The 14,946-nt window shown below is 39.3% G+C and overlaps 1 protein-coding gene across 1 annotated transcript; it reads right to left on the bottom strand.

Annotated features, from left to right (window-relative positions):
* Positions 1 to 760: 760 nt before the first annotated feature.
* LOC134752395 (phenoloxidase-activating factor 2-like) lies at positions 761 to 10,846 on the bottom strand. Its single transcript, XM_063688104.1, has 9 exons — positions 10,648 to 10,846; positions 7,429 to 7,565; positions 5,848 to 5,999; positions 5,421 to 5,574; positions 4,763 to 4,887; positions 3,942 to 4,051; positions 3,405 to 3,566; positions 2,660 to 2,823; positions 761 to 978 (listed from the first exon to the last, which is right to left on the bottom strand). The coding sequence occupies exons 2-9, from the start codon at positions 7,561 to 7,563 to the stop codon at positions 787 to 789; spliced, it is 1,194 nt and encodes a 397-aa protein (XP_063544174.1). The 5' UTR covers positions 7,564 to 7,565; positions 10,648 to 10,846; the 3' UTR covers positions 761 to 786.
* Between the last annotated feature and the right edge of the window lie 4,100 nt (positions 10,847 to 14,946).

The raw sequence follows: 14,946 nt of genomic DNA, 5'->3' as shown, positions 1-14,946 counted from the left end.
GGATCTGCGACAGCTTCAAGCCGATAATTGGCAGGAAACGGCGCAGGATCGGGAAAAGTGGAGTGCTCTCGTTTCGGAGGCCAAGACCCTCTGGGTCGTTGAGCCATATTAGTTAGTTAGTTACGTCAAATAACCTAAAATAGTTTGTCATTGGATGTTATTGGCTGTCCTTAAAGTTTCTTTGCGTAAGCTATTAAAAGTGAGTCACCCGTTGACCACGAACGCTGTAAAGAGTTCGAAACGTCGGGATGTATTATAAATTCAATATACGCGATATAATCCGTTTTCATAGTTTTATTTCATAAGCTATTAAAATTAATTGTAGGTAAATGTACAATAAACTTATTTCTTACCTTTTGAGTCATTCGCTACGCTCAAGTATCCTATTAGACCTAGAGAAACCTTCCCGTGCTGATTTGGTACACCAAAACAGCACTGAGATATATCTCAGTTCGATATTGAATGGACTGCAAAAAGTCTTATTAACATAAGCTACTATCTAAATGGTGGTGTCGTAGTCCCAGGCGGCCATTTTGTCATCCACCCAGCGCCGCAACATGATGGCGGACGCGTATATCTGTCTCACTCTAACTAAATACATATATACCTAATACAACCTTATCATGCCGATGCCGCATAATCCCTAGCGTTTCTCAGTTAGACATTTAAAGGGGTCCTAAAAGTGCTGGGTACCAATACTACCAATATCTTAAGAATTTTAAAATTAAAAACATTGCATTACCTTTTGAATTTTATTCACATGTTATAAAATCACAAAAGCCCAACTCAAGCTGAATAAGTGGTAGTGTCAAAGCCCCAGGCGGCCATTTTGTCGTCGACCCAGCGGCGGAACATGGCGGCGGCGGCGTACACGGCCGGCACGTCGCGCGCGCCGCAGCCGATGCCCCACGCCACGAGGCCGGTCAGCTTATAACGGTCGTTGCCGATGGGGCATGCTAGAGGAGCGCCGCCGTCGCCCTAGAGGGGAAAAGCAAGAGGTTACCTTATTCATAAAACTTTACAAGCCTCAATTAGTCAATTGGCTTTCCATCAGAGTAGCACCCCTTCTCTGATGGAAAGCCACAAATTATGTTTTATAACTTTCTTACAAATATATAAGTTAAAATGACAGATTAAGACAAACTATTATATCTAATTGGGTATTTGACATCCATACTAATATTATAAATGCGAAAGTCTGTCTGTGTGTTCCCTCTTCACGCTTAAACCGCTCAACCGATATAGATGAAATTTGGCATAGAGATAGGTTGAGTCCCTGAGAAGGACATAGGATAGTTTTTATCGCGAAAATCATCCCTTAAGAAAGTAAAAAGCGGGGTGGAATCGAGATAATTAACGAAGTGCCTGCTAATTTGTGTGCATAATATGCAAATTTAGATTGCTATGAGAATTTTTCCAGGCGCTATTCTTACTCTAGCTGCGGTTACTAAGTCCACGCAGACGAAGTCGCGGGCAAAAGCTAGTTTAGAATAAATTATTTAACACAATGAATGAAATGGAACACCAAAAGATTAATAGAGAAACGTAGACAGCAGTTATTTTTAGACACAATTTCTATTTGCAAGCATAATGGGAATTTTTGGGCAAGTGTTGGTGCAGGGTGGGGATGAAAAATAAATTAATATACCAAACTTTCTACTTTAAAACCTGTATAAAGCTATAAAGAGTAGGTATTTTGATTGTGGCGTCAGATCAAAATCATTTTGACAGTTCGAAAAAATTGGCCAATAGCATGTCGGGCCATGCTCGGTGTAGGGTTCCGTAAATATAATACTGAACGCACAAGTTGAGTCGATGCAATTTCAAAACGCTTCGTTGACATTTCATACGTCAGAACAGAAATGTCAACATTCTCGACAAAATTAGTCAAAATTTTTACTTAAAAACACTTCTCACCGACTCACGTAAAAATTCAGAATTTCCAGTGTTTTCTGTTATAATATCGTACAGAAATAAGTGATTCCAGGGATGAAGATGATCTAACGCCTGTGGATGTTGCACTTTCCTCGCTAGTGAGGGGAAAAGTTTTGTGTTACACACGGGTGCAAATGTATTTTACTTCTCGTGTGTTGAAACACTCGCGGGTAAAATACAACTTTGCACCCTTGTATAACAAATAACTATTTCCTTAGAACTTACTTTCAATCGGAGTCATAATAATCCATAGCAAAAAACATTAATAACGTATTTAATGTCGTAATAACGTTTAACTGTGGCTGTACGTGGTTTTACTGTGAAGGGGAGACTTTTTGCGATAACTCAAAAACGGATGAACTGATCATGTTCGTTATAGTTTTCAGTTAATGTCTTTCTTAAGCTCTATATCTACAATTTTTTTATTTTTATTTTTTTACCCACGGTTCAAGTTAGAAGGGGGGGGGGACACATTTCTTTTTTCGGAGCAATTATTTCCGAAACTATTCACTTTATCAAAAAATGTTTGTGTAAGACCCCTATTCGTTTTATAAGACGTATCCAACGATAACCCACACTGTAGGGTTGAAGCGAAAAAAAAATTACACCCCCAGTTTACGTGTAGGGGAGGTAAGTAGGTACTTACCCTAAAAAAATGATTTTAATTTTCTGCACCCCCTTGTCTCGGATTCCCTCTCACTTCTAGCCCGAACCTACCACCTACCTTGCAAGTATCCTGGCCCTCCTCCCCACCAGCGCACACGAAGCTCTGGTGGAGTCGGAAGCGGTGTCCAAGCCGGGTCCGCTGCAGCAGCTGGTTGCAGATGCCGTGCGGCACAATGGGCAGCTCAACTTTCTTCAGTATCACAGCGTATCGGCCTTTCTGACCTGCAAGAATATATTTTTTAAATTAAAACTATGCAATGCAAACCGTAACCGCTTTCGTAAACCACCCGGTAATTCTATGGTTGCTCTTACTAAAATACCCAATTATTCATGAATGAAATGTCTTGATATTTACCATACCTTGTTTTTAGGTGAAGGCAAACATCGCGATCGTAAAGAAATTGCTGTATTAGAAGGTGAGATGGTAATTGCTTTCATAAAGGTATCGATTTAGGCATAATTGCCTTGTGATGAATACATCTCTTCCCCATTTATTGGGACTATTGGCCACGCACTCCCGGCTGTTGCAGCTCTTGTCCAACCCTGAAAGACGGCAATCCTATAGATATGCCCTACTGCCACGGTTACGAGGGAAGCTTACCGAAGGCATCCTTTCCCCAACCATTGGCTACGCACTCTCGGCTACTCTCGAAGCTGCCGACAGATACATGCACCCTATATGCCCCAACCGCTTCAACTATGCTCAGCAGTATTGCGAAGGTTCTTACTAAAGATACCTTACCCAAGGCTAAAGCATACACTAGATATTTAGTTGTGTGGTGGTTCAAACGAATGTTGCTTACCAAAGACATCTTTGCCCCAGCCATTGGCCACGCACTCTCGGCTACTTTCGAAGCTCTCGCCCTGCTCTGGCAGACACAGGAGCCCTATATGCTCAGCCAACTCCACGGGCTGCGACAGACGCAGCAGAGCCATGTCATTCTTTAAATTCTTGCTTTGGAAATCTGAAATGAGAATTTTCTCTCGACCGTTATTAGGATCAATTTTATTTTCGTGTCTTTACTGCGGAGATCATAAAATAAATGGGCTTTGTTCAAACCTTTTACTTCTTAAAAGCTATAAGTATAATAAAAGCCGTAACCCCCTTTTAAACGCCACGCCTATCGTGCGCGGCGCGTCATCTTGAACCTTGTCGTATTGCACGAAGGTTCATATTGGGCTGTAGCCGCGCGCGCGCGTCAGTTGACAATGACATCTTTGGCGGTCAAAGGGTAAAAGCCTAATCTTCTTACTGCAATAAGCATGTTGAAACCTTCTACTCCTTAAAAGCTATATGATGAAAGGCTTAATAAAATGTGAGTACGCAAATCGTGAAATACCTGAGTGTATGTATATTTCAGCTACGTCCCGCTCCTGATGAGGAAGACGCTCCTTGGCTGTCTGCGTGTCCCACTCCCCGGCGCGGATACGCAGCGTCCCCGGTGCTTGGCTGAAGACACGAATTCTAATTTGAGTACATGCCACCAAAGAGACTTAGGGCCAGTTGCACCAACCAAAGTTAACAGACTGATCAATGTCACGCAGCAGAAATCTATGAAACTTCCTATACAATAAAATTTAGCGAACGCTTTAACGGTGACAGACGGTTTGGTGCAACCGACCCTTAGTGAGCTCCTTCTGGCCGAAGGGTGTAAATCTGCCGTATCCTACTACGGAACAGGGCCCCTATTCGGAAATGCACAGCTGTCTGTTTCGGCATCCACATCAGTTCAACAGTGGAATGATTCGCCAGGTGACTCAATAAAAAAACTGTTGTGTTAAGACTATAATTATTGTATGTATGTTAGTCTGTAAGGTATACATATCTATAACTGTGTCTGTGAGGTATACCTTTTAATAACCGATAATGAGGCTTTCGCGAGTGCAGCTATACAATCGGTATTGGAAATTATCCATTTTATAGCGCGGCAAGGACTTGACGGATGAGCAATCGCCGTAATGACGTCGCATAGTGGGGTTTTCCAAGTTATGTCTGTTTTATTGTATTAAATCCTTTATTTGATGATGATTGGTGTATTACTTTAACACTTTGTTGCAAGACAAAAAAAAATGATTTTTGATTTGAGTAGAAAGATTCAAGCAATTAGTGGGAAAACAGATGAGACGCGCGCCACCGGGAACGGAACAGTGTTTTACTCACCCCGCAACGACGTGGGCTGCCGTGATAACCACTTGTGGGTGTATAAGAGATCCCACGCCGATGTATCCATTGGGGCCCATCAGCGCCACCACCCACGGGAACTCGCCAAACTGGGCTTCCGCTCCCTACAAACAAATAAGGGCTGGAGTTATACTCGTACCTTCAGGTTCACTGGTAGAGAACGCCTTCACTTAGGCAAAATGCGCCATTTGTGTTTTCTTGTACATATAATCACGCCTATTTCCCGGACGGGTAGGCAAAGACCACGGATTTCCACTTGCTACGATCCTGACATACCTCTTTCACTTCCTTCACTTTCATAACATACCTCATACACGCTCGCCAGTTTAGGGTGCTCTTGACCTGGCCTTTCTTCAGGATTTCCCCGATCTGATCAAAGAAAGTCCGCCGAGGTGCAATTCTTCTGGGAGATCAGATTTAAAACATATAGATCCTAAGGAGAATTAACTAAACAAGACTGAAACCCCAATCCCAAGAATTAGCGCAAGAGCGAGTTGTTACGAAAGCGGCTACCACAGATGGCAGGTCACAGGAGGCAGAGGGTCAGAACCTTCCATTCCAAAGATTCCAGCATTATTGGATGCTACCAGGAAAACGCTAAAATAGGGGGGTGTTTATGTATTGGGACTGAACTCACACTGCCCCCAATCACATTGAAGTCTATCCCCTTCCGGTTTCGGTGGCCGCATCCGACAGGCGGTGCCGGAGTGGGTGGCGGTGTCGGAGCCGGCCCGGTGCGCGGTATCTTGCAGCAGCGCTCTACGCTTTCCTGGCAGTCATCCTTGCCAAACCTGAAACCATATATACATGTACAGTCGCCATCAGATATATCGGAGCGGCCAAAGTGCTCACAAGTATCTGAACACGCCTCTATTGTCAAGGCGTTAGGGTGCGTGTTCAGATATTGTGGACACCTTGGCCGCTCCGATATATCTAATAGCGACTGTATAGGTACATACATACACATGAAACAATAGAATTAGACCTGTTTTCTTTGCTCTTAGTAACATTTTGACTGGAATTAATCGCCGTCAAGAAATACTTATATATCTATAGGACCGTACCTGATATCTAGAGACCCCCATCCGGTAACAGAGGCGTTATTAGCATCCACTCCATTGAGCTGATCATCGCACAGGTAGTATGGAACGCATTGGCACGACTCTCCAGCGCCATCTGTGAATGTGGACGTCGCGTCGGTAGAACGGACTGTGTACTGTTGATAAAAAAATATTAAGCTTGCAGCCTGGTTGTTAAACGGTTCCGCCACATTTGATGACGTGTTAAATCATATATGCTATTAAGGGGATTCCATGCCCTTCGATTTGAATCCCTTAGTTTTCTAATGTTTTTTGTAGCTTATCATATTAACAGCAATGGATTTTAGCAATATAGTATCCCATATTTACTTCAAAGTTCATTGTTTTCGAAATATTTGGCATCAAAGTTGAACAATTTTAGGCTAAAAAACTGGTTTTCTGGCCATAACTTTTGTGTTAATTAGTTTAAAATTAAAACCTTAGACAAATTTTTAGAGACGTCTAAGACGAACCCAAATATGTAGATTTCGTATAAGTAAGATCTTTCACAGCAATCGAGATACGAAAAAAGTGTTTTTTTAGACAATGTTTAAAACAATCATAAATAAATAAGTATTCATTTTTTTCACAATCCGGTAGACAAAAATGGAGATTAAAGATTGGATAACCGATAGCCGCTTGTCTTATAATTCTATATGTAGTGCAAAAGTAGGAGATATGATTCAAAACTTGTAAAAAATCGATGAAAACCTCAGGTAGCACTGGTTCTTTAGTTTCTGATTATGGAAACTGTTAGAAAGGAAACTTCTTAGACCATTGACCTAGAACCATGAAATTTGGCAAGTAATATCGTCTAAGTCAAATTTGTACGGAACCCTCGGTGGCCGAGTCCAACTCGCACCTGTCCGGTTTTTTTTAAATAACTGGCAATATTTTGCGATGTGACGTAAGTATATAAGTCATAGATTACTCACTACTCTTGCTCGAATATGCAAGAGCGATAGTGATGCAGCTATAACGAAATTTCGTTTTTCGCGGTAGGCCCTCTGAGCAAAATTAGAGACCAACTTTGGGTAGGCGCCATGGGACCAACAACGAAATGTTGAAAAAAAAATTGACCCATAGAAAATATCAACATTTGACCAGCCAAAATGTATGGAAAAAACTAATTTTTTTTCGCGATTTCGGGGTTGGTCCCATGTCCCATAGTAGAATTTGCTCAGTATGACCTATATGTATATTCATCTCGCAAAATATTGCCGGTAAATTAAAATAAAAACGTTATAAACGTTCACTTTTATAACATGATCTAAGCAGAGAATAAGTATCTAATAGTATTATCATACAGAACGGCCACGCACCGCCCCGCCCCGACTCGAATTACCTCGCCCCGCGACACCAGATTGACGGCTGTTTTCCGGCCGCTCAGTACTATTTTTAAGCAATTTACTCACACTATGACACATGACGCGTGTACAGACGTGCCGTTCACACATATAAACGCAAGTGATTTTTGATGTATAGCGTGTCCGCCCTCTGTGATCTAAGTCCCAAGCTACTCTCTAAAATTGGCTGGTAAGATTGTAGCATAATTCACAAACATACGTCTTCAAGGCCAAGTGTGGTAGACCCCTGCTGAGGGGGAGGGGTGCCGAAGATCTCCAATAGTATCGCGTTCTCGTCCGCCTTTGTTTGGGGGTGCGCGAGCGCAGCTGCCACCGTCAGCAGCAACAGGTACATTTCTGCAACGTAGCTCAAAATTCAATAAGGTTTTTGTAGAAAAAAAAAAACATTTTTGATACAAGCTTTTATCATTGACTGTAATGCTTTTCTTTCAACAGGCAACTAATACTAATTGATACTATTCTAACAAACCAAAACACAATTAGGTCAATTAGGTGGCGTTGTTTTATACCTACTTTTATCACAGAGTTCCATGGCCACCTGTCTTCATCATCAGATCAGCTCGATGGCACTATACTATTGCATTGCCAGTGCCACCCAACTTACATACAAAAACTCAATGACGTGAGAAATTATTGAATGACACAAGACCGGTAAATTTACTTTGGATCGTTGTTTCGTCATTAAGTATGTGCACATCGGATTTCATCGCGGTTTTTCCTTAACCGACAACTCAGATCGCGAATATCTTGACCTTATGATAAGATGCACTTAATTAAAACCGTTTTGAGGTGTAGGTGTAATTACTAGCAGTAGGCGACTTAGCCAGGTTGGAGACATATCTTTTCAAGCATAGGTCGCTTTTTTAGAGCATAACTCGGCGAGAGACACATTCGTTTCTCTTGACACATTTTCCTTTAGCAACGAACGAGACTGTCGATTGCGAAACAACTTGACCTCATGACATATTAAACATGCCATCTTATCTGGCTATACAAAGGTTTTTAATTTTATTTGGGATATTCGTACCTACAACTGAAGGATATTCTTAGCCAAGTGGTAAAAGGCATGCGGCATCGATATTTGTTATGTCTGACCATATATCTAGTCTATGATGTAAATATGTAGATAATTTGATTATAGGTTCAACCCCAAACCGAAAACGCCGAAAATTATCAGACATATTGTATAAAAAAGCTGATTTTTTCGCGTTTTTGGGGATGCCCCTATAATAAAAGTTGTTCATATTCACCTTTCAGAGTATGGCCGCTGACCATAACAAAATCATCCTGTATAGTTTTTAAAGAAAAACTATATTTAGGTCGTACTTATTAAAATGACACTTTTATTTAATCTAACATGGGATAATACAACACAGTCTAGTAAGTATCTTACTGAATTTGCTGTTTGTCTATGAATACGTCTGACGCTGAACTATTTATTTAGTATAATAAATGCACATGTTATCGCAAACATTGAAGACGACCTCTCGCCGGACCGGTTGACTGAACTTGAACCTAATCACAATGCTGGCCGTGTATTTAGTTGCTATTACTGCGCGGACGCAGAGTCGGGGGACCAGTATATTCTGACCCCGAGTACGGCCGAGTTCACATTACACTAGCCACCCGCCCCGGCTTCGCCCTGGTTACACAAAACCTTAACAAATTATACACCTTCCAGAATCACGGTACTCTATTGATAGGCGAAGGCTAAGGCTTTCTTATTTACTGGCCGAGCTAGGTATGTAGGTACAAGTATTTCTGTTCGACGGGGCCGGAAAGCGGCAACTTCGTTTAGCGCAGCGGGCCATAAAGTTGACGCTTTCCGGCCGGAGGGCAGAAAACATCTCTACAAGGCAACGTCCCAAAAATATATTTGTTGTCACTGTTGTCAGTGTCTTAGAGGCGTGTAATAGTTATTTTGACCACACCGCCTATGATGATTTTGAATGATAAATATTTAATGACGTTCATTTGGATTTGATTTTGTTTGATATCTTGCAATTCATAATTTTCTTCGTGTTGGTGTGGTGAAAAATTTTGTGTTTTACTCGGCGGCAAATTTTGTTTAAAACCCTCGCAACGCTCAAGATTCCACTTTTCGAACAACAACCTTGTTATTTAACCTCTCATGCTAATATTGATACCCGAGCAAGTGAAAGATTCCAAAATTGAACCACGAGCGTAGCGAGTAACGTTGGTTTGAAATGTTTGTGAACTCGACCGTGGATTGATGATTATGATTGATAAACCCATACTATGCCCAAACTATGTCCTTCTTCGGGCCTCAAACTATTTCCAAAGCATCTCAATCGGTAAACAATCGGCGTATCTTTTTCCGATCCTTAAGGATTCTACAGAGTACAGACATTTGCTGTTGCAGGCAGGCATTTGTTAATGGCTTGCGATTTTAGATAATTGCAATGCAAATGCAATGTATTGCAAATTGAATGAGATTATCCGTGTCGTTTGTAGAGGCCGTAATAGGTACTGGTTAGGTGGAGGCTGCAACTAGCTCCATGAGCAATTAAATGATAACCTACGGTCTGAAGGCTAGCAAAAAACAAGGTCGTTTTATAGGGAATTAGTGGCATTACTTTTTAAAAAAACGTGTATCTACTATACACTTCCCACCACGAAAAACACCCCGTTACATTACGAAGCTGATTCAATTATATACCCTATTATTATGAAATAAAGTACATTTTTGAACAAGTTTTCCAACGTAACAGAGGTACAATTAATTATAAAAGTAAAAACTAGTTTTGATGTGATGTTTGATAATGATAAGGTAGCATAACTTGCAATAACCGAGGTGACCTACCAAATAACTTTTTACCTGACTAGTTCTAGACTAGACTAGTATATTTCTTATGTTTACCTTTGTATCTGTCCATTTATTATCACGTAATTTAACCGCAATTATGTCGTTTTTAACGTTTTGATTCTAAGACCAAACAGAATTTAATCTTAATTGCTTAACGATTTGAGACGAATAATTTGATCTTGATTGGTCGTACGAAAATACTTATTATGACGCAGGAAATAACAAAATAAACGACCAGTATTTTGCTCATTTCCAGTAGTAGGTAGGTATTTATACTAATTAGTTAAGTAAGTAGGCAAAAGTGATTTGGTATGTTTTCAAACATGGGGCCTACTGCGAACTTCGAAATTTGTGTATCTCTCTATAACTCCAATGCAGATCGAAATGAGTTTGAGATGGACGCATTTAGAATTTCGATGTTTGCAGTAAACCCCCAACTTTTCTCTAATAAGACCAAATAGGTAGCCACTTTTTAGCTGGACACACACCATAGTGAGGTACCTACATATCATTACATCTTTATATACATATTTATAAACACAAGTAAAAGGGCAGTGGTTATCAAATAAGACATTAAAAGCTCAAACTCACCGACAAGATAGTCTTATTTTTTAAACTTATAAATTCATCACTAAAAAACCACAATTATAAAACACTCAAAACCACAGACTGTCCTTTTTTCCTATTTCCTACATTTATTTCCTTATTGTAGTTAATGATTGTTGATATGTTTTTAATGAGCGAGTGACCGTCCACGCGTCGGAAGATGGACTGATGATGTCAGTGAGACGACTTTGTGTGTGTTTATGTATTATTATAAAACCCGGTTTTGCCCGCTACGTCACATCGCGATTTTTAAGAAACAACGTTTTCTGTGTGAAATATTTATTTAAATATCTTTTTGATTATCTTCCTGTTATGTGAACGAAGAAACACGGATAACATATAAGAACCCACTTATTCATCGGTTATTTTAGACAAATATTTTTTAAAGTGTTTATTATGAAACGGTAGCCATACTACTACTATGAACATTAACTGACTACTGGTGTACGATCGAGTTTACCAAGATCTTTACAAGACAACATTTCAATATGGTACACTGTGTATTAACTATTAAGTGCGGTTTAACAATAATTTATTTACGTGAGAAAGAAGAAAGGAAATAAACAAAACTTCTGCTTAATTTTACAATTAACTACAGGCAGTTAGGTACTGAGCTTCCCACGTCGTTAAATAAGGAATAAAAGATATTAATTGGGACATTTTATATGAAAAGAGACCTTATTGTCGATGACGCTTTTACGCCACACAGCGTCGCGCGGCATTGTATTTATATCGGAGCATCGTTAATAATGGCGTAAGCGCCATCGACAATAAGGTCCCTTTTCATAGATAACGTTACAATTTGTTTGTAAATAAACTAGTTACTTATTATCATCGTCACAGTCTACTTGCTTCTAATGATAATACTAATGGTATAGTCGTTCGATTTTTAGCTGACCCCAAACGGTTAATCCATTGTATATTGTTAAGTAAAACCGCACGTGTCACTACCTGCAAAAAAGGGTCGTGTAATGAGGGCTACCGCGTTAAATTTCGCCGCTAGGGGCGCTAGTGTAGATGAAGGTCTTTCAAAATGTCAAATGCATATAAGTTTTGGGGGTTTTAGGCGTATTATCGGGAATTTTCACTCCATATTCATAACTGTGGTTAATCTTTGTCCATATTTGATTAATTATGGTAGACAATAGATACTTATAGCTCAATAAATGTTAGTGGTTTAAAAAAAGTGCCAACTAAAATATATGCAAAATTAAACAGGTTGAAAAATGGCACATTTAGACGTTAAAATACTTTTGTGTATATTAAACGTATTGATTTTATAAAAATAAGCATAGAAGAATTTTGAGATCTGTTTTTCTGGACCTACATCTACAGTGGCGCTAACTGGCGAGCACAAAAACGATAGCCCTCATTCTAATTGGCACCTGAGCGCGGGCTAGATAAACGCTAAACCAGTGTAGGTGTGCTCTCCGATAACGCGCCTTTGTTACGCATCTCGCCGATGACACATTTTAGACTGGTTCTGTAGGGCTCCGACGTATCGAGATCAAGTGCGGGTAGTTGCGAAAAACTCGCGCGCCTAGAAGATGTTGATGTTAACTTTAGCCAGTCTTCTCCGAGACCACGGGGACAACGCCGTCCTCGAAACGTCGGAGGTAAATTTAAAATTTAATTTTACGCGGTTAAGTCCCGTCGTTGTGGATTTCCATCTCCAATCCAATTGTCACTTTTGAACTGTCAGCTAACTTATATTAGGTTAGGCATCAAGTCAAAACAGAATCCCAAGCGAAAAGAGATAAAGTGATGGGACGACTTAACGGAGAGGTACGAAAATGATAATTCAAAAAAAGGACATGTGGATTTTAATTTTTTTTTTCATATATTTTTTACAAACACCTATTTTAAAAAAGCAAATCAATACTAGTTTTTATGGAAACATGTACCTTTAAGGTATTAATACTATAGCACACTTATAAGTTCAATAATTCATTACCACTTTGACCGCCACAGTCGGCTATAGCCGACACTAGTGTAAGCCGTTCGAATTAAAAAACCGCAAATCGATGTACAGGTTAGCCGTTTGGCACACGCATACTAGAGGTCAAAACAACATTTTTGACCCGCAGTTTCTAAAAAAAAAAATCCGGGGGGGGGGGGGGTTTCATACAAAAAAAATAATGTTTTACCACTCCCCCCCGGGAATTTTTTTAAGAACAAAAATTTTTTTGTTTTGACCTCTAGTATGCGTGTGCCAAACCAAACGGCTAACCTGTACATCGATTTGCGGTTTTTCTTTGTAATTGGAGTCGAGCGGCTTCCGCTAACACAGGTTACTGTATAAAATAAACCCTAATACATTCCAATAGTTTACTTTTGCGTGTTATATAAAATAGTTGTGACGGTCAAAAGCGTATATGCGTGAAATAATATAAAAATAGGCGCATCACAAAAATTTTTTTTTAAATATACCTAACTATGGATTAATTCATGGTTATATTAAAACTTATTCTAACGTGTATAAAATGTATAGAAACAAAAATGGACTAGTTATTATATATCTTGAAAGGTAAATGATTCCATATGTATATATATTACAATATTTAAATGTGCCATTTCCAGGCAAAAAGGTGCCACATTAGTAAGTCCCTTTTCTGGAAACGACACTAACAAATTTTTACCTGTCGACGGATTTGGATCGAGGATTTCGAAACGACAGAGATTGTTGGCTTCCTAGGGCATAGGCCGAATTTTAAATCTAGAGCGAAGCGAGGGACCCTAGATAGAACCCTGTGCCTAACTAAGGCTTCTATAATAGTGTGTAGGCCAATGTAAATCACTAAGTGCCACTTACACCATCCCATTAACCCATTCAGGGCCAGCGACTCAGCTTATGGGTCATGCTCAAACAGTTCCGCAGGGCCAGTGACTCACATGTGAGTCATGAATAAATTCTGTTTTAAACATAAACGAAACGTAATTTGACGTAATAACGTAAGTGTCATATAAGATAACAACCATTTGTATAAGGTATATTAGGATAAATAAATATAAACACGTTTTTTTTTAATGAAACAGGGTCTTAAATATTCAACCAAATATTCAGTTAAACCGTTAACCCAGAGTTAAATTGTACTTGTAACCATGGTAACCCGGTTTAGTGGGATAGTGCAAGTGGCGCTAAGTGTCGTTATTGTCTAGTTATTCTTTCATAGTATGAAATTAGCCTAAAATCTCTGCCAATATCTTATATCCTTTTAAGAAGGCCCGAGACCTAAATTCGTACAAATCAGAATATTTCAATCAACTATATTTGGGTTCATCCATTAATTACGTCATACGAAATTTCGAGATTTTTTGACCCCCTCCCCCCCTCCTTGTCACACTTGGTGACATTTGGCAAACCCCACCCCCTCTGGTGTGACGTCACATTTTTTCAATGAAATAGGCAAATTATTAAGTACATATAACTCAAAACCGATTAGGAAAGAAAATTAAACTATTAAAAACGATTATCGTTCCAAAAACTTGTTATTTAACTGTACAGCGAATAAAATAATTTAAATAAGTTATAGTCCCCCTTCGCCCTTGTCACAACATGTCACATTTTCTTGACCCCCCCCCCCCCCCCCCCCCCTAAACGTGTGATGTAATTAATGGATGACCCCTTTTTTTAATAATAACAGAGTAGCTTTTACCTTTGTTTGTTTTAACCCTTTGTATGTCAAACACCTTAAAGGTGTATTTAGTCGTTCCCAAAACCTTTACGCTGTCAAATTAATATTGCACATGCAAGTAAGGTTTATTTATAACTGGCTTTTGTCCGCGACAGTCTGCGTGGAATCAGTAACAGCGGCTAGAATAAGTTTAGCGCCTGGATAAAGTGTAATAGCAATCATTCAATTTGAGCATAAGCTTAATTGCTTGACATTAATTATCAGGCAATTCATTAAATCTCTCAATTTCACGTGTGTGATATTATTCACGGACATAAGGGTAAAACCAACAAAACATAATTACATAAGTGTTCAATTTTGTACATAACGGTATATGAATGGATGGCTTAATTTTTACAAAAAATATGTTGCATCTCTTTCGTTTTGTAAAATGAAAGAGACGCAACATATTTCCAAATACGGCCTTGGACGTGATTGTATATCTGTATAAGTATTTACAATACATTTAAGCTAGTATATTTTGCGCTATATATATTTGTAATATTACATTGTCACTAAACGAATAATACAACACCATAATATCAGAGAATAACATTATAAATACGTGTATTAAAGTCAAAATTGAGTAATTAATAAAATATTCATAATT

This window comes from Cydia strobilella, chromosome 24 (assembly GCF_947568885.1).
Source record: "Cydia strobilella chromosome 24, ilCydStro3.1, whole genome shotgun sequence".
Classification (NCBI taxonomy): domain Eukaryota; kingdom Metazoa; phylum Arthropoda; class Insecta; order Lepidoptera; family Tortricidae; genus Cydia; species Cydia strobilella.
This window is presented reverse-complemented; position numbering and strand designations above follow the sequence as displayed.